Source organism: Aedes aegypti, chromosome 2 (genome assembly GCF_002204515.2).
Source record: "Aedes aegypti strain LVP_AGWG chromosome 2, AaegL5.0 Primary Assembly, whole genome shotgun sequence".
NCBI classification, from domain to species: domain Eukaryota; kingdom Metazoa; phylum Arthropoda; class Insecta; order Diptera; family Culicidae; genus Aedes; species Aedes aegypti.
Genome location: NC_035108.1, coordinates 69,812,384 through 69,839,922, shown reverse-complemented (window position 1 = coordinate 69,839,922; position 27,539 = coordinate 69,812,384). Strand labels below are relative to the sequence as shown.

The 27,539-nt window shown below is 38.0% G+C and overlaps 1 protein-coding gene across 6 annotated transcripts in view; it reads right to left on the bottom strand.

The window, feature by feature from the left end:
• Nucleotides 1–27,539, bottom strand: part of LOC5566239 (flocculation protein FLO11) — a 481,107-nt gene that overhangs the window by 12,544 nt on the left and 441,024 nt on the right. For all 6 annotated transcript variants that reach the window (XM_021841162.1, XM_021841164.1, XM_021841163.1 and 3 more), the window contains 2 exons: nt 12,276–12,545; nt 4,284–4,690 (listed from right to left, as the gene is read on the bottom strand). In XM_021841162.1, coding sequence (XP_021696854.1) covers nt 4,284–4,690; nt 12,276–12,545 — 677 coding nt within the window. The remainder of the gene's footprint in view (nt 1–4,283; nt 4,691–12,275; nt 12,546–27,539) is intronic.

The following is a 27,539-nucleotide window of genomic DNA, read 5'->3' as shown; positions in this document are numbered from 1 at the left end:
ACATAAGTGAACTCGTGCATTGGTCCATGCACCAATGCACGAGTTCATTAAATGGGGCTCTGCGCTGTTTTGATTTTGTATGAGGTTTTGACGTTTACTGGCCTTGTTGTTTACTGATTTTATGAAGGAGTTAAAGAGTGAGACTGATTTATGTGCAGATCCCCATTGACTTTTGAGCGGTGCCGAATTCACTAGTTTCCATGATGACATAAATATCACGCACTGCTTAAACGTCAAATAGTGAACCCGTGCATAGGTCCATAAAATTATCTTCCAAGTCATAGCTGACTATGATAATTTTGTTGAAAAATTTGGCAATCAATGGGGCTCTGCACTGTTTTGATTTTGCATGGGATTTTGACATTTACTGGCCTTGTTGTTTACAAATTTTATCTAAGAGTGAAAGAGAGAGGAAGATTTTCGTGCAGAGACCCATAGCTCATGATATTCCATGATTCAAAATTTTTCTTGCAATGCGTAATGGACCTATGCACGAGTTCACTAATCTGACGTTTGAGCGGTGCCGAATTCATTAGTTTCCATGGTTACCTAAATAACACGGCACCGCTAAAACGTCAAATAATGAGTTTACTAATTTGACGTTTGAGCGGTGCCGAATTCACTGGTTTCTAAGGTGACATAAATAACACGGCACCGCTAAAACGTCAATTAGTGAACCCGTGATCCATAAAGCATAGGCCTCTGCACTGTTTAGATTTTGTATGGGATTTTGACTTTTACTGGCCTTGTTGTTTACAAGTTTCATGAAAGAGTGAGAGAGAGAGGTATATTTTTGTGCAGAGTCCCATTGAAAAAAAGGACCAGCCTACTTCGAGGTTTTCTAGGCTGATCAGGAAAAGGAAGTCAATGTTAGTTAGACGCTGGAAATTGGCAGCATCTGGGTGCGTTTCGACAAACGTCGTCTGCAACGGGAAAGTCAAACCAGAAACTGGATTTAATTGATCATTCTGTGGCGCTATATTTGGAAGATGGACGATGCGAGGGTGTATCAAATTTCGAACAAGTACATCACAGCAGAGATTAACGAGCACATCGTAAAATATCGAGATCAACGACCGTCGTCGAGCTGACCGATCGCGCCCTAGGAGAAGGAGTGTCGCGCCTCGTCTCGTCCAGTGGATTTGGTCCACCGGCATATATGTATGATGACTTAATTGGCACTCGAGAGTCGAAATGTTTATGCGCAGATTAATGGCCGCCGGGGGCCGGTAAATGGCGACAATTTTCTGCGGTAATTTATGATTTCGAGTTTGTGTGCTGATTCAGATAAAAGTGAGCAACATCAGGAGTTGGGCATCTTTGTTGCAGGTATTGCAACGAATGATGGCGCAAATCGTATACAATCTTCATACATGCAATATAAACATGAAATAATGTAAATTTTAGAGCTAAAATATTGGACTCCTTCTGGATAACATGACATATTATTGAAGTTTACATGCTGTATCATACAAATATCAATATCATGTCGAGCTCCAATTATATGCATCATATATCACATAAATTTACAGATTTTGTTCGAATCGTGTGTAAAATCGAGAAACATAGCACAGTCTATGTTCTGGTTAGTAAAACAAAATTGAAATTTGTAGGAAAATTGATGTTGATCATATATTTTGATAACTTCCACATAAACTTGCTACTTCAGCTACCATATACAATAGATGGTGCAGTAAATAACCAACTTTGTGATCTGCAAAAGCGATTCTGTGGCCACCAAAGGCACACATAGACTTTCCAACCGTGCATCAGTTTCTAAACACATCCAAATCTTCTCAAAAATAGACAACAAACGATCGTCCCAAAACAAATTCGGAAACATAAACTGATTCACCGAAATCTCAACTGCAAACACCCCGTTCAGCCTACGTCAACTGATTCGGTTGGCATCCCAAAGGAAACCTAGAACCTCGAATGTAAACAGACGAAAATCTGTCCGATTGACACTAATCCGCGCCTTTTCGAACTAGGTATCACGTGCGATGAGACGCTCTGCTGCGGTTGAAAATGATGCGGACCGATTGGCTGAACGAATTCCACGCCTTGGAGTCGCCTCGTGTCGACAAGATTCGCGTCAAAGAAAAATGCATTTTTGGCTTTCTTTTGAACTTATGTTGAAGCGAAGAAAGGGTTCAATATCACTTCGAAATAGATAAAGAAACAGATAATTGAGTCTTGTTACTTTTATACAATCTATAAGGTACGTGATTAATAATGTTTCACTTTTTTAAATCGATCCATTTAGTCTATAATCTCGTAGCGAGAATCATTATTACAAATCGGGTACATTTTTGTAATCAAAGCCAGAGAACTCCATTTAACGTTAAAAACCTAGAGGTATGCAATGACCTATGTACTCTACGTAATTCATTCGATTTTGTTGTTTGTAATGGATTTTGAAGGAAATTGTTCTAAGAGGTTCTAAGTGTGCAGTTCAGTTTCAGTTCAGTTTCAGTTCAGTTTCAGTTCAGTTTCAGTTCAATTTCAGTTCAGTTTCAGTTCAGTTTCAGTCAGTTTCAGTTCAGTTTCAGTTCAGTTTCAGTTCAGTTTCAGTTCAGTTTCAGTTCAGTTTCAGTTTCAGTTCAGTTTCAGTTCAGTTTCAGTTCAGTTTCAGTTCAGTTTCAGTTCAGTTTCAGTTCAGTTTCAGTTCAGTTTCAGTTCAGTTTCAGTTCAGTTTCAGTTCAGTTTCAGTTCAGTTTCAGTTCAGTTTCAGTTCAGTTTCAGTTCAGTTTCAGTTCAGTTTCAGTTCAGTTTCAGTTCAGTTTCAGTTCAGTTTCAGTTCAGTTTCAGTTCAGTTTCAGTTCAGTTTCAGTTCAGTTTCAGTTCAGTTTCAGTTCAGTTTCAGTTCAGTTTCAGTTCAGTTTCAGTTCAGTTTCAGTTCAGTTTCAGTTCAGTTTCAGTTCAGTTTCAGTTCAGTTTCAGTTCAGTTTCAGTTCAGTTTCAGTTCAGTTTCAGTTCAGTTTCAGTTCAGTTCAGTTTCAGTTCAGTTTCAGTTCAGTTTCAGTTCAGTTTCAGTTCAGTTTCAGTTCAGTTTCAGTTCAGTTTCAGTTCAGTTTCAGTTCAGTTTCAGTTCAGTTTCAGTTCAGTTTCAGTTCAGTTTCAGTTCAGTTTCAGTTCAGTTTCAGTTCAGTTTCAGTTCAGTTTCAGTTCAGTTTCAGTTCAGTTTCAGTTCAGTTTCAGTTCAGTTTCAGTTCAGTTTCAGTTCAGTTTCAGTTCAGTTTCAGTTCAGTTTCAGTTCAGTTTCAGTTCAGTTTCAGTTCAGTTTCAGTTCAGTTTCAGTTCAGTTTCAGTTCAGTTTCAGTTCAGTTTCAGTTCAGTTTCAGTTCAGTTTCAGTTCAGTTTCAGTTCAGTTTCAGTTCAGTTTCAGTTCAGTTTCAGGGACGATAGGCTTAAAATTTGATCGATATGTGGCCGAAAAATTAAATTTCAGGCTTAATGACCATTTGGTTCTCTAGATTTGTGGCTTCGATTCATTTCTTTTCTAAATTTTTTTCTAAATTTCTAAACACCATTATTCTTCATCTCAAATGAATTCAGAATTTTCGATCAGATTTATTTTAAAATCGATAGATTGCCAACTCAGAGAGAAAGACTCATTAACCACTGCAAGGTGAACTATCCAAGGTTTTTATTACTTGTCCTCGCTTTGTAAAGCTCGTGCGGACAAACTAGCCGGCAATAATCTGGATCTAGCTAAGCGTATTTATGTTTTGGGCCCCATCATTAGTTGGATGCAGGATTTTTTGTGTATATTTTGTTTTCGGGGTGCACCCAATCCGTCGATGCATTCGCCGCTCGTCAGTTTGTGTGTTATAATTAACACGTGCAACCCATAAATTAGCGGATCGTTTTGTTTACGAGGTGGTCGCTCGGTAGGATGAGGTGACTACAGACTATCTGCGGGTGGTGGGAAGCTCTCTTTTGGGCATGCTGGGCGGGATGATAGGGGGTCCCCTTACAGATGAATTTTCTCAAATCAATCTGACAATCGTTGTTTCAAACAAGACATTTTCTACTGCTTAGTGTTGGGCATTCAAAAGGTCTATTTTTAAAGAAAACTCGATCAGTTGGTAGTAAATTTTAGATATTTAAGACAAACTAGCTTATCCAACGTGGCTGCATTGGAAAAATTGTAATATCACGTCATTTGAACATATACTAGCACTACATCGCTGATTGGAGCGATGAATGCTTAGTGGTTACTTGGGAAGTTCAACAAATATCACACGATCAACGATCGATAACAATCTTTATCAACTCACCATGTAAAATCACGAAAAGTGCTGTACGAGCTGGCAGGTGAAGGCGGGGCATAATCCTCGTCCAGCAGCGGAGTAGCCGTACCGGAACTGGTGGCGGGATGCGATTGAAGCTGTTGTTGTTGGTGGTGATGGCTCAACAGCTCCTGTTGCTTTTTGGTATAGGATTTTTGCACATCGTTAAGGTTGGTGCTGCTGCGGGCTCGGGGACTGCTGGCACTGCTACTGTCCGAGTCGTGGTTGATGCTGTTGTTGTTGTTGCTGCTAGTGTGCACTTTGGACACTTGGAGGACACTTTTTGATCGCCCAATGACGTTCGGTTGCAATGCGTCCAGACTTCGGTAGCAGCGGTCCAGGTAGCGTACGACCTCTTCCATCACGGCACGGTACATATGTCGGCTGGAGTCAACCTGGAGGGCGATAAAGGGGGATATCTGTTCAGTTTGGAAAATGTGCAAAAGGGGTATCTTGTTACCCCTAGACAACAAGGATTTTAATGACCAATGCAAAAATGGCTGGTTGGAACTTTTCTAGACTTCTTTGGAATAACATACGCCCTTAAAATAACCCCTTGTCTAATCTAACAGAAAATTAATGATGCGCAGCTTAGATCTTAACATTTGCTGAATGAAATTCTTTACGATTGCCTAGAGAGCCTTTAGTAAACTTTCTGACAAGATTTTTTTTGAGGAATTCTTGGTTGAGGTTCTTAAATTTTAAAACATTTAGGTAGAAGAAGATCTTCGGTAATAAGTTGGAGATTATTTTGAGGAAGACATTATTAGCCATTATTTAGAGAAATTTCAGAACGAGCATTTGAAAGAAGGAATCTACAAGTTTTATACGAAGATTTTCTTGAAAATTCATGAAACTCATAATTCATGCATGATCAAATCTCTGAAAAACTTCTCCGAGGAATTCATAAAAGTAATCTCAATTGTCACCACCTAATAAAACTTCAATCTTGTCGATCCCTTGCGACGCCTATCCACATCCACAGTATTCATTTCATCATTTGCAAAAATCTTCTAAATACTCCCTTTACCTTTGAGTCGCATGACCGATATAACCATAAACAAAAATAATACATGAAAAAGTAATTGTGAAAACCCCACTAATTCATACCGGAACTCTTATAGGAACCCAGAAAGAATAAGTGTAAACATATTTATTCAGGATTTTTACACTAATCCTAATATTACACTAATAAGATGTTTTTTTTTTTTTCAAAACACTAATAGGAAACAACCTGACGTTCGTAGACAAAAAAGTCAATTTGGACAAAATGAAACCTAAATTGTGAAAAATAATGGAATCGTTATGGTGGGCTTCGATCGCACGACTCCAGTACGCTAGACTGGGCGCGATAACCAACTACGCCACAGAACGAGTAACGATTTTGCAGCACAATCGGCTAACCTGAAACCAAAGTCCGTCACGACCCCATATTTTCCTTCACAACCCAACATCTCCTTCGGCTCTCTTAACGCGCCTAGTCTAGCGTATTGGGAGTCGTGGGATCGAAGCCAACTAGAACTTCACAATTTTACATCTGAATTTGTCCAAATTGACTTTTTTTTTTTGTTTTCTTCAAAATACCATCGGCTGGTTTAAGCCGGAATAGACATGGAGCGGTTCCACGCCGTTTCGCAAACCCGATTATTTTTGTATATTTTGAATCGCCTGAAAATTTGCATACAGATTCTTTATGACCAAAAATGCCATTATGCACTTTCAGACCGCCATTTTGAACCTCGCCTTATTTTTGAGAAGGGCGTATCGGAAAACGCATGGCAAATCTTTAAAAAACTGTAACTCGTTTGTCCGATCGATTTGAGATCTTCTACAAAGTTGTAGGTATTGCTTAGGACTATATGGAGAAAAATATGCACGGTAAAAAAAGTTACAGATTATTTTTTATTTCAAAAACAAAAATTTAAAATCAATTTTCTCCAGAAACGCAGTTTCGATTTTTTTTTATTTTTGGATATGTTTTAGAGGACAACTTATGTGATTTATTGCACAATGTTTCAAAATGTAAGAATTATGGACAAAAAAGTTATGATTTATTCAAAAATTACAGATTTTGAAAAAAAATCGAAATAGAGGAAAACAATATTTTTTTATGTGATTATTTGAGAGTACAAAAAATTGCAATCGAAAAGTACTTAAGTAATTTTTTTCTAGGTTGCATAAATTTCGAGATATATTCATATTTGTATAAAATTTTCAAATAAAAAAAGTAAAATAGGCCCTTTTCAAACATATTTCGTGTTTCTCCATTCCAGAAATATTTTATTTTGATTGAGTGAATCGTAGCTGAACTGTTTATTGTTTGATCAAAACCTATATACTAAAGTATTTAAAAAAGTATGCACGGTAAAAAATGAAAATTTGAAGCTCATTGTTCTTAAAAAACCGCAAACTTGATGTTTTTAATTTTTGGATATGTTTTGCAGCATATTGTATGTAATTTCTTGCACAATGCCTCAAAACGGAAAATTTTTGGATAAAAAATAAATTATTTAAAAAAATAAATAAAACGAATTTATTTAAAACGACATTTTTGGTGCGTTTTTTTTGAGTACAGAAATATAACTATATATTTTTAAGTATGAAAAATTTCTATCGAAAAATACTCAAGTAAAATTTAGCTGAGATGCATCACTTCCGAGATATAAATCTAAACGTGGCATTAAAAATGTGATTCTATCACAACGGTGTACCTTTGCTACCTTTGCTCGATGAGTCATCGCTACTAGATAGTTTAGTACAATTAGACAGTTTTAAACGACAAGAATCACAAATTTTAAGCTTACTATTTAATTTATTCTGTTCAGCAAATCCCAACAAAACCAATTTCTGAATATTATCTTCCGTAAGATTTCGACAATGTTTAGAACAACTTTGTTTGAACACTTTAATACATCTTGAACTGATATAACTCATTGCGAAAAAATGATATTTGTACAGATTCACGCACAACACTTCTGTACCTCTGTAAAACGCCTCCTTAATCCACAATGTAATGCTGCATCTTCTTTCGTAGCACGTCAATTTCACAGGCAAATAAACGTCACCTACAATCACTGAACAATCACTGTTGATACAACACTAATGCTCTCACGGTTTCAGACTTACCTTATATACTACATAGGTACTTTACACCACGAAGTTTTTGTACCGCATTTTTTCAATGATGATTCAGTGATAAAACTTGACAAAGCGCATTATTTTTGTACCCAGCGCATTAATTTTGTACCCATAAAGTACGTTTGAAAAAAATCATCGTTTTTCTTTTATTCATTTAACATGTCCAAATGTATGGGTATGGGAAAAACGTGTTTGTTCATCATACCTACTAACACAGGCAAAAGTGATGAAAACCCTTGTGGAGCCTGTTTAGTAGAATGCCTGTAAATATACAAAAAGATGAGTAGTACTGTTCCTTTTAATTTTACTATTGTATCCTTCGACAGATACGCGTATTTCAACCTCAACTGTAAAGCCGTCTTCAATGTTGTATACTTGACTTGACTTGGTTTGTGTTGTTGCAATCAAAATAAAATTTTCCGGAATGGAGAAACACGAAATATGTTTGAAAGGGCCTATGTTTCTTCTTTTATTTGAAAATTTTATATAAGTATGAGTATATCTCGAAATTGATGCAACCTAGAAAAATTTTACTTAAGTACTCTTCCAATGCATTTTCTGTACTATCAAATAAACACATAAAAAAAAATTGTCGATTTTTTTCAAAATTTGTAATATTTTATAAAATTATAAACATGTCCAAAAATAATAAAAATCACAGATGCATTTTCATAGAAAATCGATTTTATTTTTTTTTTTTATTAAAAAAATCTGTCATTATTTTTTACCGTGCATATTTTTTTCCAAATAGTCCCAAACAATACCTGCAACAACCGCAAAATATATCCAAAAATTAAGAACATCAATGTTGCAGTTTTTAAGAACTATTAGCTTCAAATTTTCATTTGAAAATATCGTTTATATTTTTTACCGTGCACTCTTTTTTCAATACTTAAGCATAAATGTTTTGATCAAACGATAAACGATTTAGCTACGATTCGCTCAATCAAAATAATTTTTTTCTGGAATGGAGAAACACAAAATATGCTTGAAAAGGGCCTATTTTTCTTTTTTTATTTGAAAATTTTATATAAATATGAGTATATCTCGAAATTGATGCAACCTAGAAAAAATTTACTTAAGTACTTTTCGATTGAAATTTTTCTGTACTTTCAAATAATCACATAAAAAATTATTGTTTTCCTCTATTTCGATTTTTTTTTTCAAAATCTGTAATTTTTCAAAAAAAAACTAACTTTTTTGTCCATAATTCTTCCATTTTGAACCATTGTGCAATAAATCACATAAACTGTCCTCTAAAACATATCCAAAAATAAAAAAAATCGAAACTGCGTTTCTGGAGTAAATCGATTTTAAAATTTTGTTTTTGAAGTAACACATAATCTGTAACTTTTTTTTACCGTCCATATTTTTCTCCATATAGTCCTAAACAATACCTACACATTTGTAGAAGATCTCAAATCGATAGGACAAACCGTTTTCGAGTTACAGTTTTTTAAAGATTTGCCATGCATTTTCCGATACACCCTTCTCAAAAATAAGGCGAGGTTTAAAATGGCGGTCTGAAAGTGCATAATGGCATTTTTGATCATAAAGAATCTGTATGAAAATTTTCAGGCGATTCAAAATATACAAAAATAATCGGGTTTGCGAAACGGCGTGGAACCGCTCTAGAGCAGGGATTGAATCCTGAGAAAATTGAGAGAATCGCTCACGTATCGCTCTCTGTAACTATCATAACATGCTGCACATTATAAGAGACTGTTTATCGTATACTGCTACAACTTTGATCAGATTGGGGGGATAGTAGTGCATGATAAAACCCCTCTAAACATGCTCCAAGCTTGGGGGACACTATTGCTATTGGAAGTTCGTGGATTGTTTATCGTACCAGTAAAGAAAAACACCTATCCCCAAAGGTAAACAAGCGAGAAAAATTGATTTTATCATCGCTCTCTCTTTGGGGCTCTCGCTCGCTGCTTCCATTTATCAGACTTGTTACACCTTGCGATACAATGACGATCGTGGACGGCAACAGATGGGATGTTTTTCTTTGCTTGCTTTGATCGTGCTTCATACTCAAATGAGAGCGAATTCTGCAATGCCTGCTCTAGAGTTAAATATTTCAGTCAATGTACAAAAAATTTACTTCTTGAATGTTCATTTGATAATCGTAGATATTGGCATAACTTCAAATTACAAACACAAAAAGTAGAAGCTCGTTATAACGTCAACTTTTATAGCGACAAAAGCTCTCAATAGCGACATTTATTGGTCCTTTGGAAAATAGTTCAGTGTTATAACCGTTCTTTATAACGACTTTTCCATATTACGATGGTTCCTTGCGATGTCGTTATAACAACCTTCGACTGAAGATGTAAGATGTTTAAAAATATAACTACAAAAGTTGTCCCGTTTTTTCATTCAAGAGCAGTTATTAGTTCTGATTATTCAAATGAATACGTTATTTTACCATCTTTTAAAAACTTAGAAAACAATAATCAATTTTACCAAATGATCTTCCAATAAACCATTCAAAATAAACTTTCGACCAAATTTCTGACAAACTGTACATAACTCGACCAAATGACACTCGACGAAATGTTCGAAAGCTATTCGACCAGATCGTCTTTCAACCAAATTTCTCGTCGACCAAATGTACTTTTAATCAAATGTCATTCGACGAAATGTCTTAAAGCCGTTTCTATTGCAATAAAACGTTGTTTTCGACCAAGTGTTTATTCGAGGAAATATTCGTTTGGCCAAACGTACTTCGGCGTAATGTTATTCGACTTAATGTCATTCGACCAAATGTCATAGATTCATTGTAAGAATGACAGACATCAACCCCTTGAAGATAATGTTTATTTTAAAATCATAGAATACCGGGAATCAGCCCGCCACGATTGATTCTTCAAACACTTCACTTGAAAATCACAATTAGGCTGTATGAAATTCGCTCATCTCAGGTCTTCTTCTTCTTCTTGGCATTAAGGGGGCAGGATCCGTCATCATTTTGCGAATTTTCAAAAGCAGTTTTTTCGTTCTAAATCATGAAAGTTCACATGAAAATGAGCTCACTGTGTTCTGTTGTCCAACCGAAACACAGTGAACACATTTTCGTCGAATAAATTTCAGTTTTGAACAGAAAACTGCTGTTGAAATGTCGATGATGACGATGATTACGATGACGGAGCGTTGAACGTTAACGTCCTCACTGGGACAGAGCCGGCTACTCAGCGTAGTGTTCTCATGAGCACTTCCACAGTTATTGACTGAGAGCTTTCTTTGCCTAAGTTGCCATTTTCGCATTCGTATATCGTGTGGCAGGTACGATGATACTCTATGTCCAGGGAAGTCTAGGAAATTTCCATCACGAAAAGACCCTGGACCGACCGGGAATCGAACCCAGACACCTTCAGCATGGCTTTGCTTGGTAGCCGCGGACTCTAACCAATCGGCTAAGGAAGGCCCCTCAGGTCTGTGATTTGCAAACCTTTTTTTTTTTCAAATGGATCCGGCCGGGTATAGCTCGTGGTATCTCGAAGGGATCCACCAGTATGGAAAGTTTGGACAACACAGATTGAGACTACCCTCACTATGTGCGTTAATTTCCAACGCATAAACTAATGCGTTTGGCCAAGAAGGATACAGATCTCTGACACGATTTAAAAAAGGCAAACATTAGACACTTATGAAAGGTACATCGGACTTAACAAGGTGAACTATATATGATATGGTGCTCTCCACATAACCATTGACAAACGTTGTGATCTTCAAAGGCTCGCCTATCTACGGTTTTCATCCAAGCTTCATCAATCAAATCAATTAGATCAGAACGACGCACGTGACCCAATGGGAGGTAATTCGTGGTAAAATTAAGCCACCCACTCATCCGTACCCTTTCGCTTTGTTACAAAACAAGATTCGTCCATTTCGATCGAGCCAAACGAAAAGCGCAAAGAAAATAACTCAAAAACAAAAAACATGATCGAGTGGAGGAAAAAAATGTGGTTCACTATCACTCGGTCAGTTGGGTGAGTACGTCAGCAGCGGCTACGCTCTTTGCCAATGCACCGAGCACCGGGGGCTGCCAGATTGAACTTCACAACATATGGTTTTCGCGCGGTTTCACAATCAGCGAAGCGTGCGCGGAAAACACTATCAAGTCGATGCGACTTGAGGTTCACAGAGTTTTTGATGACATATGTGTTTGATTGATGACGACCGTGGAGTTAAAGAACACCAGCACTTACAGGAAGTCTTTCAAACTGGGAGTTCTGATAATCAGCCTGAAGTGTACGATTTGACAGATAACTTTGGATTATGCTAACAATGCAGTTTGCAAAATTTAAGTTTACAATCAAGCCTTCATACCAAACATTTTCGAATGGTCTTTCTATTTGTAGAAGAGCAAAACCAGTAGAATAGCTTTCAGATTTGTTGGAACGGAGTCCAAACTTTTGATTGATGAAAATTTAATTTTCTTCGATGTAGGCCATCATTCTGTTCAAAATTACATGTTCAAAAAGTTCACTGATGGAGGAAAGAAAACTGATTGGACGGTAGCTGCAAGCTTCTGCAGGATTTTAGTCCGGTTTTAAAATTGGAACAACCTTGGCATTTTTCCATCTGTCAGGAAAATATGACAACTGAAAACATTTGTTAAATATATCAACTCATAAAGATAAACTACTTTCTAGAAGTTTCTTGATGAGGATGTTGTAATAATAGTTCTCACTTCTTCCAAATCAGTCTCCCAGGAATTGTCAAAAACGTTCTCTTGATTGAGAATGTTTTCGAAGATTTTCATGAGTTCGTGAACTATAGCGCACTTACAAGCTTCCTTAAACTCCTTAAACTTATTAGACTGAAACCTACCTGTTTCAGTTGCCACTGAAGAGTTTCCACCTGCGTTTGCAGAATCACAGTTTCCACGTTGGAATAGGTCGGCCCTCCTCCGGCAAGCCCCAGCCCAAGGTTCGAGAGGCTACTGCTACCGCTTCCGCTTCCTGCTCCACCACTGCCGAGGATCCCATTGGTGCCATTGCTGGAGCTGCCAGCACCGTTCATCACACCGTTGATAGCATATCCGCTATTGGCGGCCAGGTTCACCAGACGGCGATTCTCCTCGATGAGATTTTGGCATTCCTGGAATGGGGACGGAACAAAGAAGTGGTTAGCGATCGAGAAATGGGAACAGCTGTCTTTGGCGGGGCGCGTGTGAAGAAAATCTCCGGTAGAGAAACTGCAGAAAAAAAAGTAATGAGTCGGTAAGAGTGGCGGAATGTGACGAATGACATATTGTTCAACGCAAGCAATCGTCGCGATGTCGTTGACTTTTAGCAAGGATTCAACTGCTTCAGGGTATGCTGTATGCACATTGCAAAGAAAGACATAAATGAAACTAACCAATGCGTCTTGAGATCTTCTGATTTCATTTGGCTTGACATTAAAGAGATGCTTCTAAATCTCGAAGCCAAAGACATCACAGCGTAACAAAAATGATGTTTTTGCGTATCTTAAGAATTAAATTAAAGGGTCTGTAATAAAGATTTTAGGTAGCGGAATCTGATTCTGTTCTTAAACATGTTCCAGAATGTCACGATTTTTATCTACAGGTCGCCAAATTTGGATGTAACACTTGTTTCATTGATATTTACATGGAACTTAGAACATGATTATCAAACTTTTTTGTAATCTAATCCAACAAGCATGCAAAATAAGACTAAAACTTTTATTTCAGATAAAATTTAGTTGGAATTGAACGATAAAATTTAGATCAAATCGATTTTTTCAACAAGCTAGCAATCTGCATACAAATTTCTTCGCTTCTCTTATATACAGTACTGGACAGAATAAAGTACGCATTGGCCGTTTTTCCATACAAAATGGTCAAGTTTGGAGATCTGAATTTCAGCTTCTAGTGGTCCGATTGATCTTTCATTTGAATTTTCACCACAGCCTAGATATAACATAGATTTTACTCTATTGGAATATCACTGTATTTGAAACACAATCTTTTGAATTATTGAAAATCTCTTAATTTGCAAAAAAATGTATAATTTTATTTTGAAAATATTTTGAAAACAATCAGTTTAACCGAAAAATGATGTTCTACAAACTTGTGTGTCTCATCAAATTGCAAATTTTTGCAGAAGGGCATATTGCTCTAAATATTTGCATTTAAAAATTATTTCTATTTAAAAATTTTGTCACTTTTATGAAAATTTGAGATTTGCGATAACATAAAAGTTTGTTAATGAAAATTTATGAATTTCTAGCCTAGCAAGATACTATCAAGCTGCGGTGAAAATTTCAGGTCAATCGGACATCTTGAAACCGAGATATAAGCCTCCAAACTTGACTATTTTGTATGGAAAAACGGCCAATAAGTACTTTATTCTGTCCAGTACTGTAGCTAAATACAATACTTTTTTGACTTACCAAAAAATAACTTTTGAGCATCTAAAGTATTATGAACTTTGTTGATAAGTATTGTTATACACATGAAGTTTGAATTATGTGGCAAATAAAGCAAATAAATTGCTACACAAGCCGCAAGACTTGCATGAAAGTTGGCTGAATGAGCCAGATTTGCATTTTCAACAGCCGATATTTCAAAAACAAGACGAGCTAGGGTAAATCATGTATTTTGGACAGGCTAAGGATATGTCTGGAAACGGCGATCGATTAACTGCATTAGATACTAATATTTGATTACGTTATGTTACTTATATGCTTAATGTGCCATTGTACTTTGAGTTTCTGGGGATAAAAAGCTTACAATCTGTACCATTAGCATCCAAAATAGCGTTTTTGTGCGATCTGTCTTTTATACATTTCGGACACCAAATATACAATTTGGACAGCCTTATGTAAATATAATTTGAACAGGGGCGTATCTCAATATCCATACAATGGTTTAATAAAAAAAAAGGTCACATCATAAAATTTTAAGGGCTCACATGTGACTAATGCATTTTTTGGTCTCTTAGTCGTGGTTTTTGGACAATATTGTCCAGGAAAACCTCTCATGCCAAAGTAAACCAAAAGGTGGAATAGTTCATTAGCCTACGTAAAACCCTAACACCTAGGAAAATTTGATCAACTTCCATAAATAAAACCATTGAAAACTTGATGTCCTACTCATTTTTTTCATTTTTTATTTATGCAACAGTTTGAGATATATTGGAAACACAAACTTATTTGTTTGAAAGGGAAGTGTTCAAAGAAATAGGAAATTTTAGTTGCAATGTTGCCGAAATATTTGATCTTCAAATCAATAAAAATTACAATAATTTCACCAAATCACTGAAAAACTTTTCTTCAAAATCTGATTGCGATGTTTGCCTATGCTACCTCTGACAATAATGTTTTCGCATGTTCAGTTACTTACATTTTTTTGAAACAATATATTTTCGAGAGTCTGTCAAGTTGATTCTAAGCGTTTTTAATCGTTGCAAGTTTATTTTTCGGAGTCCACTCTGGACGTTTTTCCCTCATAATAATGAGCCACCTTATCATCCAATGATCAAAATAGACAACGTTTTTGAATATAGAAAATTGGAAACTTGTGTAAAAAATTATCGATAAGCATAAAAGTTATAGAGATTTGTTTTCTTTTGGGTTTAAAAATGAAAATGAAAAAAGTTATCTACAATCATTGAATCTTTCAAAAAATCACTTCCTTCATTATTGGAACATGTTCAAGTAATTGTGGTAATCGCTAACTTTTGTTCTTATAATAGAACACTCTTTAAAAAAATGAAAATTTTTTTTTGGCGTGATTCACGTTATGACTGAATGACACACAAACGTGTTCTTGAAGATGTATTGAACAAAATATGTAATTTTACAAGGACACGAAAACAATGGAACTGTGAACGACATTTTCCGAATCAGGCCCTAACGTCTTCAAAACTAGGCACACATTTACGCCATTCGGCTCGCTTCTTTTATGTGCATCCAAAGGACGTAAAATCACATTATTTTTTGGGAATGTGTGGTATAACATTGATTTACCATTAAGGCTTACTATTTATAGGAACGCTACACTATTACTGGTGTAAAGGAGCATAAAGTTAAGGTTTTTATTTGTTTTATAATATTTCCTTGCTAAATTCCATGATTTTTTTTTAAACATTCATTCCATGACAAGGGCCATGTTACAAAAATACACACAAACATAAAAATAGGCAACATAATATATCAAAGCATAGCATAGACTGACTGTACTTGTCAATGGTTGCTATTCCGTGATTGATCGGAACTGGTACGAAATGAATAAGGGATGGGAGTTTCCGCTTACTCTTGATTTTAGCAGTTCTCATATTATTGATCAAAAACGGCGCCGGCCAAGCCCTTACAGTCAGTTGGGATGGGAAAGGAATGTTAGGGTGTAATGATTTTTGCTTCTAGAGACCGAGAATACCTCTGCATCTCCACAATCACTACGGGAAGGGTGTTTATTATTAGTGAGGGAGGAAAAGATCTGAGAGTCACTTTTGGTCGGTGATGCATGGTTAAGGAGTAAAAATACGGCTTGTACTTAAAGCTAGTTTTGGATTTTTGCATCGAGAAGTTTATGGTAGACGATTTTAAAAATCACATCAACATCCATTATAATTTCGAACCATTCAAAAGATGTTTTTAGTGATGGTGAAAAGAGAAAATATATGTATAAATTGTAAATTATGTGAAACAGAAATAATGCCTACACTTTTAGTGACGAACCATACATAGTTTGTTTGAAAAATTACATAACAGTAACGCTGTCATGAAAAAATGTTATGAAACGAGCTCACCAGTTGCATCCTTGACTGAACACGAATATCTTGTCGCACTCACACGACGCGAACCGCGAAACTTCTCGGCAACCTGGAAACGAGTCGTCTTGCTTGAGCTTTTCAAAGCACTCATAAATATAAAATTGCCTATAACATGTTTCAAACCGCATTACCACTACTTTTGGGCACACACTGCCTCTGGATCAGCCACCCTAAGCTATTTCTCAATCTTACATCTAATAATTTATTTTTCTTCGAGTGAAATGTGGCATTTCAATACAGAATATATGAAATTTCTCATTTTCTTTTAGGAAACGCTTTATTGCAATGCTTAGCATATGTTTGTCGATTTTCAACAGTTTAAACCATTAAAAAAATCGCTTGCATTCATCGGATTGATGCCATTCTTCCTCGCGAGATAAGCCAGCCTCGGGCTGCATATCTTGTTCATAAAGATAAAAATAATAATGTCCTTCTTCAGGGTTTGGGAAGTGCTTGTAAATGACCCTATGTTGCAAGAAATTACTCAGTTAGCATCCTATTAAACTCCCAGTGAAAAATCTTGAAAATTGATGTGTCGCTTGATATGGTTTGTGCTGATCAAATTTTGCCCTAGGAACCGGTTCCAGGGAATCCGGAACTGGCCTGAATGGTTCCAAATGAGTTGAAAGAGTCGGAATATGCTAATGGTTTATGATTCAGTTACAAACACTGTAGTTTTGTTCTATCCGTGCCAAATAATTGTGGAAATGTCTCATATGACCTTCAGACAGATCCCACGGATCATCCGTATAAATCCGAAACCGACCGTCCGACTTGGGCTTCCAGTACAGGTAACGAAATTTGGATAGTGTTGTGGTGTTGTGTCAAAGATTTATTGAAATCGGCTGAAAAGTTAGGAGATTAAAGCCAAAAGATCACAAAGAAATTATTGTAAAAATAGGTCAGGGTCGCAAAGGTTAATTTAAAACTTTTGTTTAAACATGGAGCTAGCAATCAATTTATCATAGAAGAAGTAAAAAAAACAGGTTTTTTTCATAATTCCCATACTACCGTGGTAATTGAACTTTTTTCAATCAGAAACGCCAAAATAAAGAAAACCAAAAACAATTTTACTCAGTCTCTATTTAAAATATACTGATGAAATTTTGACAACGTTCACTGTTTAATTTTGGCAACATTGAAACCATCTAATACTCTGCCTTTAGACGGGGTACCCTTTAGAATTTTGTGTATTTTTTAAAGTAAGGGTATCAAAATGATTTTATTGTTGGCTTTAATCTTGGGGCATGAAACGCATATAAGGAACGTTTTTCATGACGTTTGAAACTTTTATGTATTTATGAAATTTTTTTGAATAATTGTATTTTTTCGTGGTGCTCCCCTGACCGTTATTATCAGAAAAAAAATCTCCACTAAATCTGTGCTCACTCGTCGTTTTCTATAGCTAAGTTCCATGTCTAATAGTGGTCCTTTATATGAGAGACAAGTGGAAGTAAAATGGAACGATTTGGCAACAGACCAGCAGTGCTGAGTTTGCTCGGCGTCGAGAGTAGTATTGTAACACGGACATGACTACCTCATTGCTAAAAAGTGTATTTTGTTTCTTTATAGATCATTGAGCTACATTTCTTAACAAATAAACAGCAGTTAAAATCAACAACTAAAAATCGAATTGACAAACATTCAAAATAGGAAAATATTTCATATATTTTGCTATATGCAAAACAACTTTCACCGAAGCAATTTCATGCGGATTACATTACTCCTCAAGAAAAGTTCAAAACAAACATAACGCATTTCGTTTGGCTCACGCTTCGACAGTTCTCGCTGCTCGATTGGCTCACACTTTGACAGAAATGTCAGCTTCCGCGTATCTCTCTTATAAAGGATCACTAATGTCTAAGCAAAATTTAAAAAAAAATCGTAGGGCCCGTTTTGGAGTTACGCACTTTTGATTGTATTGTTCCACAAATCCAAAGAAAATCATGGATATTTTAACGGGGTATTAATTGGCCGTGTTTATCAAAATATATATATTATCAAAATTTGGTTCAAAGTTGGTTTGTTTAGCTATTTGTAACCTCTGGGCTGAGTTTTGAATGAGAAAATAGACGAAATTTGAAGTTACGCTTTTTTTTTTAGGTGTAACCATTAAAAACACTACAGTCGACTCTCCACATCTCGATGTTCTACATCTCGATATCTCTCCCTATGTCGATGATTTCATAAGTCCCTTCAGTCTGCATACATTTTCACTCTCCATATCTCGATATCCTCCTTATCTCGATATCTCCATATCTCGATGTGTTTCTGTGGATTTTTCGTTCTCAATTTTCTCTCCGTATGTCGATATGACCAATATCGAAGGTTACTAGACCAAAGTTTTGGGATTCAAAACAAATTAGGATCGCAAAATGACGTCTGTTTGTGTATCACTTTCTTGGCAACGAAGAGTTTTTCAATCTAGTATTCATCCAAGATTTGTTCTTTCTTTCGATCTCTCCCTATCTCGATGGTCCCTTCGATATCGAGATGTGGAGAGGCGACTGTATTTTTTTATGGATTAATTAGGCGTGATAATACCGTTAAGCATGTTGAAATATTTTCAATGACATATGCCACCAAAGTCTTTCTCAATAAACTGATTTTTCTAAGGCTCAGGTGCTATAAGCCATTACGGAGCCAATTTTGTGTTGGTATTATTATTCATAAAATATTGTTATAGACCAAGCCAAACTAGCTGCCACCTCAGCTATTCCAGCGCTTACTTTGTACTGCCACAGAGTTTTAATTCAATTGCTAAGTAATGCACTATTGGTTCAGCTATGGTACTTTAAACCACTGTCAATAATTTTGTGATCACTTTTTATTATTACCTTTAGATTTTTCACAATTTTACCAGCGGCTTTTCCGTTCTTTTCAATCACACAAACACGTAAGAGTCCTGTAGAAATACAATAGTGAAAGAAATGTATAAATCACTCCACCCATTCTCAAGCCTTCGCTAGTTGGCTTAGGGTCACGAGTTGGCTTCACGAAGCAGCATCAATACAATACGCTTAAGGAAAGTAATATCCGTTATTATTTGATTTAATTTAATTTAGAATCATAACACTTGTAGAGCTTTATTTTACATTACTTACTTTAAAATAAGATCTCAAATTAAAACTTTCTTAAAAAAATTCTACCCCTTAACACTGAATTCCATTTCCACGTTCAGCATTAAACCGAGTGTCATCAGCCTGACGATAGCATTGTTTCGAATATATTACTACATTGAATGGAGTTACCCCGTGATAATAGAATTCGAAGTAATGCCATTCAAGGAACTGGAGCTCGAGGTGATAGTCTTCAGGTTTATGGTATTCGGGAAAATGGAATTCGGAGTTGAGTTTTAAAAAGATGTATAAAATATAATAAAAACAAAGTTGTTATGGATTCTGCGTAACTTCCAATTTTAAATACCAAAAAATAATAAATTGTTCTGTGGCCCTGTTGGTTACCGACTAGTCTACCTACCAAGGCATGTTTTGATTCCTACTCAAACTGAAGATTTCTTTGTAAACTTTCATTTTTTTTCGATCACAAACTGTGCCTGTGAGGTTAAGCCTCACCAGCTGCTATAACCAATGAAGCCAAACAATCATGATTTGGGAGCTACACAAACTTTTTCAAGCTGACGAAGCTCTGTAAATGTTAATTCCATTAAAAAAGTAATAACGAATTTTTACATTGTGTATTATTTTCTTGCATTTTGTATCGCTGCTTTCCACGTCGATAATTTCATTTTATTCCATACACTACATACATACCCATAATCGAAAACTCAAGGTCGAAAGTATTCTATGACATTTATTTTCACTTCGGCATACAACAACAGTTGCAGTAATATGAATCGTGAGTACACGGGTTCACCAAACTATCCAGAATATTGTGCTACAAAAACTAATTTGTTTTTATGATTAAATTGGCTCCGTAATGCCTTAAAGCACTTGAGCCCATAAAAAATCTATCGATTGAAAAATACTTTTTCCGCGTGTAAGTGTATTGTGTCATTAGAATATTTGAATCGGTACTGGAATGCAAAATTACTCTATAGAAACCATCAAAAGGACGTAATTTCAAATTTTGTTGATGTTTGCACTCAAAACTCCACCCAGAAGGTAAAAATAACTATATAAACCAAATTTGAGTCAAATTTGGATGGTACATTTTTTCGGATAATAACGACCAATGAAAACCCCATTCAAATATCTCAGATTTTTTTTGAATTTTTGGACTAAAAGATAGGGATGTTCAAAAATAATAATAGTAATTTCCATATAAAGTTCATATGGCGTATGCACAACAAAATTTCTTCCAAAATTTTGGGATAATGATTTCCATCATATTTGATATCGTTTAAACAAAGGGGAGCAAAAATTTCGAAATTTGCATCAGATACCTTGAATTACAAAGTAAACTGCTTTCACGACTTTACTGAAATTCAATACCTCTCCGACATACCCTCGCAATCCTTTATTTTTCTACGCAATCCACCACGCTACATCGCTCAATTTTGCTTGTCTTTGCCGACTGCCTCCCGGTTTACGAACCGTTAAAGGAATGCGCTGCGTAACATCATTATACGGACAACGGCAACGACTTGGATCGTTGGCCGTCTCTAGTTCTGCAAATTCCAAGGTATTCCCATCATACAAGGATGTTTCTATCCCGCATCCAACAATAAAGAAAAGTACCGCCGCCGTTCGTCTTCTTACTGACTGAATTAGACAAATGAACACGCGTAAGCTGTCATCGGAAAGTCTCAGTATCCACGCTGGCTGCTGCTACGCACAAGAAGCGTTCTCTCGCAAGTCATGTTCTAGATGGGCTACAAACTGACTGTCATTCGATTCCCCTCGAACTCGTAGGAGGTCTAGGGAAGAGGGAAACCCCTGGAAGACAACCAGCCGCGGGAAATGTGCAACAAATTTGCATTTAATGAGCAAAATGGTTGTTGTAACGTTCGAAGATGATGCGACGTGCGAAAATTGTTGGATGAAAGAGATTTTAATTAACGAGACATTGTCGGACGACGAGTTTGGTCTTGTGGAAGGGTACAGTGGGGGCTTGGGGCTTGTTTGGGTTGCACAGGTCTGCTTCACGCGTGTGACGAGATAGGTTTGGACTTTGACGATTGACTAATGTGTTCTAATCAAGTTATGGGGTGACGTGCTGGTTGGAGTTCTTTGGATGCAGTGATGGCAAACTCCATTTTAATTTTACGAACAAGATGTGACTCTGAAATTCAAGATGGACAACGATTTTGCATTACGGTTGTTAATTTGGCACCACTGTTTTCCCGAAGGGGGAAGGTAAGTTTTTGCTAATTAGGGATTCCATCGCGGGAATATGACGAACTGCAATGCGGAATGTCTTCCGCGATTGTAATATTTTTAGATGACTCGAACGAAATTGGTTGTGATCTTTGTTCGGTCACAGTCACGTAAGCGTTTTGCTTTTAATGACACGTTAAGTAGCGAGGAAAAATTCCACTACTTTGTGCTTGAGCCACATTAGTCGTGGTTAAATTTGGTCCGAATAAATTGTTCAGTGCCTCATTCTTGTTTTGGGGGTTTTCCATCCGTGGAGGAACGTGCATCAAAGCGAAAACTAACACCAACGCCGTGGAGAGGCCAACGGCTAGAGGGGTAATTTGGCGTGAAGAGCGTGCCAAAAGTGTTTGTTTTCACAATTGTTTTCACTCATTTGTCGAGGTCACAATTTTCACCGAAAGACAGCCGCCAACCGACGACTGCGGACCATTATAGCTAAATTGGACGATTGTTTGTTTTCTAGCGGCCATGCTCTCTGTTGGCACCATTATCCATTTATGACCGATTATGATCGGATATTGGCACGTGAATGGACGGACAAATTGGGATAATTCATCGGGGGATTCAGGGACAACACCCTTCTCGTGAAAAAATACAACTAAAGTAGTTCGGAAGTTGAAGAACTAAACACTGCAAATTTCGCGAATTCTCGCATATCTTATGATCTCGCCCTAAACCGAAATTAAAAAATGTAGCCCGTTGGTTTAAGCAAACAAATGGACTACAATTGATAGATATAGGAAGATCTTCATTGTCATATTGTTAAATAACGTGAGAATCTATTCGTTTGTTCGGTAACAGCAAGCTACGCACTGAGTTACCAATGGCTTTTAGGGCGAGATCATTATTTTGCGAGAATTGCGCTTTTATTTTTATTTTTTACATAATCGATTACTGGATTCTGCACACAACAGTATTTTTTTTTTTTTTTTTAGCCAGGCTTGATAATAATCTTTTCGTAATGGAAATTTCCTCGCCTCCCCGGGGCATAAAGTATCATCGTACATGCCACACGATATACGAATGCAAAAAGCAATGAGCTACAGTACAGGTGAAGAAGACCATGATTGCATATGTTTTGGTAATCAAAAAAGTGGTGACGTCACTATTTGGTTGCAAGCACGAGTAGATATGGGATATTTTAAACAAATTGAATGTAACATAAAAAATTGTGGTGCATACCATGAAATTTAATTCGAACTAGATGATTTTTGATTATTGTATTTATCGTTGGACAATTTCAACACAATAGACATAAAGATATTCAAAATAATCATATATTTAATTGAGGTTTGCCTAGCACGAAATAGGGTATTCCATCTGTATAAATAACTAACGCATACTTTTTGATGACGCCGTAAAAACTATTAGTAACCAAGTGTGCAGCTTGTTGTTTCTGAGCAGATGAATAGATTAACACGTTATTAAACAACACTGTGGTGAAACAATGCTCAGAAACAATAAGGTACATACTTGGTTGTCATTGGCTGGATTATATATCTTGCTTGCGTTTAATCAGCGTTCGTAGTGTGTTCAGCATTACCAATCTTACCGCTTCCTCTAACATGACATGAGTAGATTTGAGCCCATCATAACTGATGAACTCTTTTTTTTTTTTTATTTTTTTTTTTTATATCTAAGCAATGGGGGGATAATCTGCTCAACAGACTCCGGACCGAGGTCCGGGAGTGTGGGGTTGGGGACCATTTACTACGTACAAGCAGTAAACAGGACTACACCCCCGACCCACTAAACCATTTCCATTGCCGCCAAACCCTTCGTCTCTCCGGGACCACCAAGAAGGCATTGCTTCGGAGAGGGGCTATTGCACATCGCATCCTCCAGGTTAGCTGCGTAGCCATGCAGCAACGAACATCGATGACACGCTTATGGGGGTCCACCAAGGTAGCATGCTGGCGCATTGCCAGCTTCCCGGGTGGTCCTCACCTCCCGTTGTCCGCTGAAGGCGGGCAGGGTCGACCACTAAGCCCGCGCCCAGCTGCACCGCAGGTATCAAGAACTGATACTGCGGGCTTCGCAATTTGACCTACTGAAGGCTCAGGCCCTATCAGCTAGCACGAGCTGGGATTGCTGACGAAGGGGCCTCCACCTGCCCCGAACAACCAGAGGCTCGTACCCACCCAGTAGGCCGGCGCCACGACAGCAGCGCTACCAGGATGTTCTCCCCGCGGCCACTTAATCGCTGTAAGGGTCGATTTCGACCGTAGGGCACCGGTATGACCTACGTAGCCGACTGCGAACCCTTGGACCACCTGTTGATTAGCGTCTGCACTAGTCACTCCTCGAGTCCACACGCCACCTCCTTTGGAGTTCCGAGACGATGTGGGTGATAGCCGATGAAACGGCATTCCAGCCAAACTCGTCTGCACACATCCTCTGGACCAAATTGTCCGGAGTCGTGTCCCGACCGCATGTGGCAAACATGCGGTCACGCATTGTGCGGAAACGCGGGCACACGAACAAAACGTGTTCCGCCGTTTCCTCTAAACCTGCACAAACTGGACATTCGGGAGAACCCGCATGACCGAAACGGTGTAGATATTGTCTAAAGCATCCATGACCCGAAAGGACCTGTGTTAGGTGGAATGTTAGTTCCCCATGGCGCCTATTGACCCAGATATCTAACCTCGGAATCAACCTGTGAGTCCACACTCCCTTGGTGGAACTGTCCCACGCACGCTGCCATTTGACCATGGAGGCCAGTCTGGCAGTCCTGCGTATGCCTCTTGTGCCGCGCATTTCGAAGCACTCTATGTCTTCCATGATAAGGATACCAATAGGCATCATACCGGTGATGACACAAAGTGCATCGTGTGACACGGTACGGTACGCGCTCGCAACCCTCAGGCACATTAGCCTATAAGTACTCTCTAGCTTGCTACGGTAGCTATCGGTACTCAAAGCCGTGCCCCAAGCCGGGCCACCATACCTCAGTATGGACGAGGCGACACTGGCCAGAAGCTTACGCTTGCTGGCGTACACCGCAGAGCTATTGGACATCATCCGGGACAGTGCCACAATAGCTGTGGAGGCTCTCTTGCAGGCATAATCGACATGGCTACCGAAGGTAAGCTTGTCGTCGATCATCACCCCCAAGTGTTTGACGGAGCGCTTCGAAGTGATTGTGCAGTCGCCTACACTGATCACCGCTTGCTGCACCGACTTTCGGTTGTTGACAACAACAGCCTCAGTTTTGTGGTGAGCCAATTCCAGTTTCCTGGAGCTCATCCACTCCTCCACAATTGCGATCGAGTGGGCTGCAGTCAATTCCACTTCTTCGATCGATTCACCGTAGACCTCCAGCGTAATATCGTCGGCAAAGCCAACGATGACCACACCCGCCGGGAATTTTAATCTCAACACCTCGTCGTACATGACATTCCATAACACCGGACCCAGGATGGAACCTTGCGGGACTCCTGAGGTTATGTGAAAGCACTTCCGACCCACCTCTGTGTCATAGACTAATACCCGATTCTGGAAGTAACTTCCGAGAATCTTGTACAGGTACTCGGGTATCCCCAGACGCAGGAGCGCATCAGCAATAGCCGCCCAACTGGCACTATTAAATGCATTCCTTACATCCAGAGTCACTACTGCGCAGTAGCGAATACCCCTCCTAACTGATGAACTCTGACCAACCGGAATCGTTCAGGCTATCAACATCTGAACTTCGTAGCGGTAGAGGGATTGGCCAGCTCAATCACCTCTAACAAAACATCCATGTTTGAGTCGGAATCACGTATTCTGTTCCTTTTGGAACGGTGAAACGTAAGAAGATCCATTTTCAACTATTAACGTTTTTCGATTTCTCCGCCTCCAGTGAACAGTGATTTTGCAAAAGGTTAGCCACAAGTTCCTTCCGCTCGTTTCGTTGATAACGTTGGGAACGACCTCTACTCTCAACGCATGACGATTCCGGAGTACGAATGGTGGGAAAAGCTGTAATTGGCATTACGTTTCTTGGTACTGGACAAAGAAATCTTACCGCCTCGGACCGGACTATTTCGATCTGCACCTGTCAACGATTTTCGGATCGAAGCATTGAACACAAAATCGTCAGATGTGAAATGCTGGGAGCATACATAAAGCGATGTACCCGGATCTTTGATGAGCCCACAAAATTTCACCCATTTCAATCGCTTGCTAGGTTCTTTGGGGAAAATGTGAAAACTTATGCAAATATCACTGTTCTTCGCTTCCTGTGTCGTTATCTTGCACACATTGACTGCACACTGCGGCATTCTATCAAAATTTACCAGAAATTGTTAAAACTGTACGAAATAAAGTGGAAAAACTTCTGAACTCGCGCACTTTTTGCTTTTGCGTCAAGGGATTTTAAATTGTAAACACAAATAGTGACGTAGGCAAGATCAGCGATGTATTGGTGTTGTGTGTCATTTTCAACTTTATACAGTTGTCACACACACTATTATACCGAACTGCGCCACCTGTTCTGTAACTCATTGTGCAAAAAGGGCAACTTTGGCAAAGAGAACTCTCGGTTAATAACTGAAGAAGTGGTCATAAGAACATTGAGATGCAGGCTCTGTCCCAGTGGGGACGTAATGCCAAGAAGAATAAGAAGAAGAAGGGAGACCATTGTAATTATTCTGCGCAGCGCGCGAGTCGAGACGAGTCGCTCTAACCCGAGTGACGTGAGACTACTAATGTTCATCGAATGAGAGCGAGTCGACAATTGTCACCTCACTCGACTCGTCTCCCCTCATACGCCGCGCTGAATAAGCACACATCATGCGAGGATGAACAATTGTACTGATTCTGCGAGTCGTATGAGGTGACAATTGTCGAGAAGCTTCCATCTGCTAAGCATTAGTCGTCTCACGTCACTTAAGGTGAGAGCGGCTCGTCTCGACTCACTCGACTCACAGAATAAGCCTGACAAATGTCGTTTTCGTTCAACCCGAGGAGGAACAAATAACTCCCCAATTACTTATGCATACCATATTTTGGTATCATACCAAAATTAGGTATTGTTCAGTTGTCAATACCTCAATTTGGTATTATAATGGTATTGAAAAAAATAATTAAAAATACTTCATTGAGGTATTAAACAGCTATTGAGGTCTGCTGGAGGTATTGAACTATTATTGAAAAATTTCACTTTTATATGAAAATCCATCAAGTATTATTGAGGTATTACAATACCTGATCTAGTTATCAGTTTGGTATTTGTAGAATATGCAGAAGGTATTATTTGAGGTATTTTACCTCTTATGCAGGGCTCATTCATACCTCATTCAGGTTGTAGGTATTGGAAGTTATCTGGTATGGAATACTTCAGTTTGGTATTCAGTAGTTATTTTCTTCTGCTCGGGAAGGAATTGGGTCAGCGATCAAAATGTAAACAAATCAACGTCAAGCAAATTGTAGTTCGATCAAACCTGAATCTGGTTGGGGTTGAAACTGTGATTCGGGAAGGGTTTCGTTAGCTCCAACCTACGTTTATTTGACATAAGTTGACTGAACGAACATGATTGAACGTTTTCCTCTAATTTACAGTTTAAGGGTTATCACGGGAAGTCCAAAATATTTTCCGCGCCGGCTAAAATTGAATCCGAGTCAAATTCACGCCGAAGAAATCAAATCGACGCGTAATTTGATAATGAAAAACATGTTTAACTCAGGCGCATAATCTTCAACCGCTCTATTTTCAGCATTTTAATATACAACAAACATTGATCATCATAGGTAACTTCTTTGTTTTAGAACGATATTGATTATTGATAACTCCAGGAATTACTTTAGAGAAGTTTTTAGACGATTAACAAAATTTGTTTACTATTCATCCAGTGTACCTTCCATGGGTTTCCTTCAGTAATTCCGGGAAATATGCCAATAGATTTCCTTAAGAATTTTCTTGATCAATTCCTTAGAAGATTCGTAAAATAAATTATTGAAGGAATAGTTGGAGTAATTGGTGAAAAAAACAG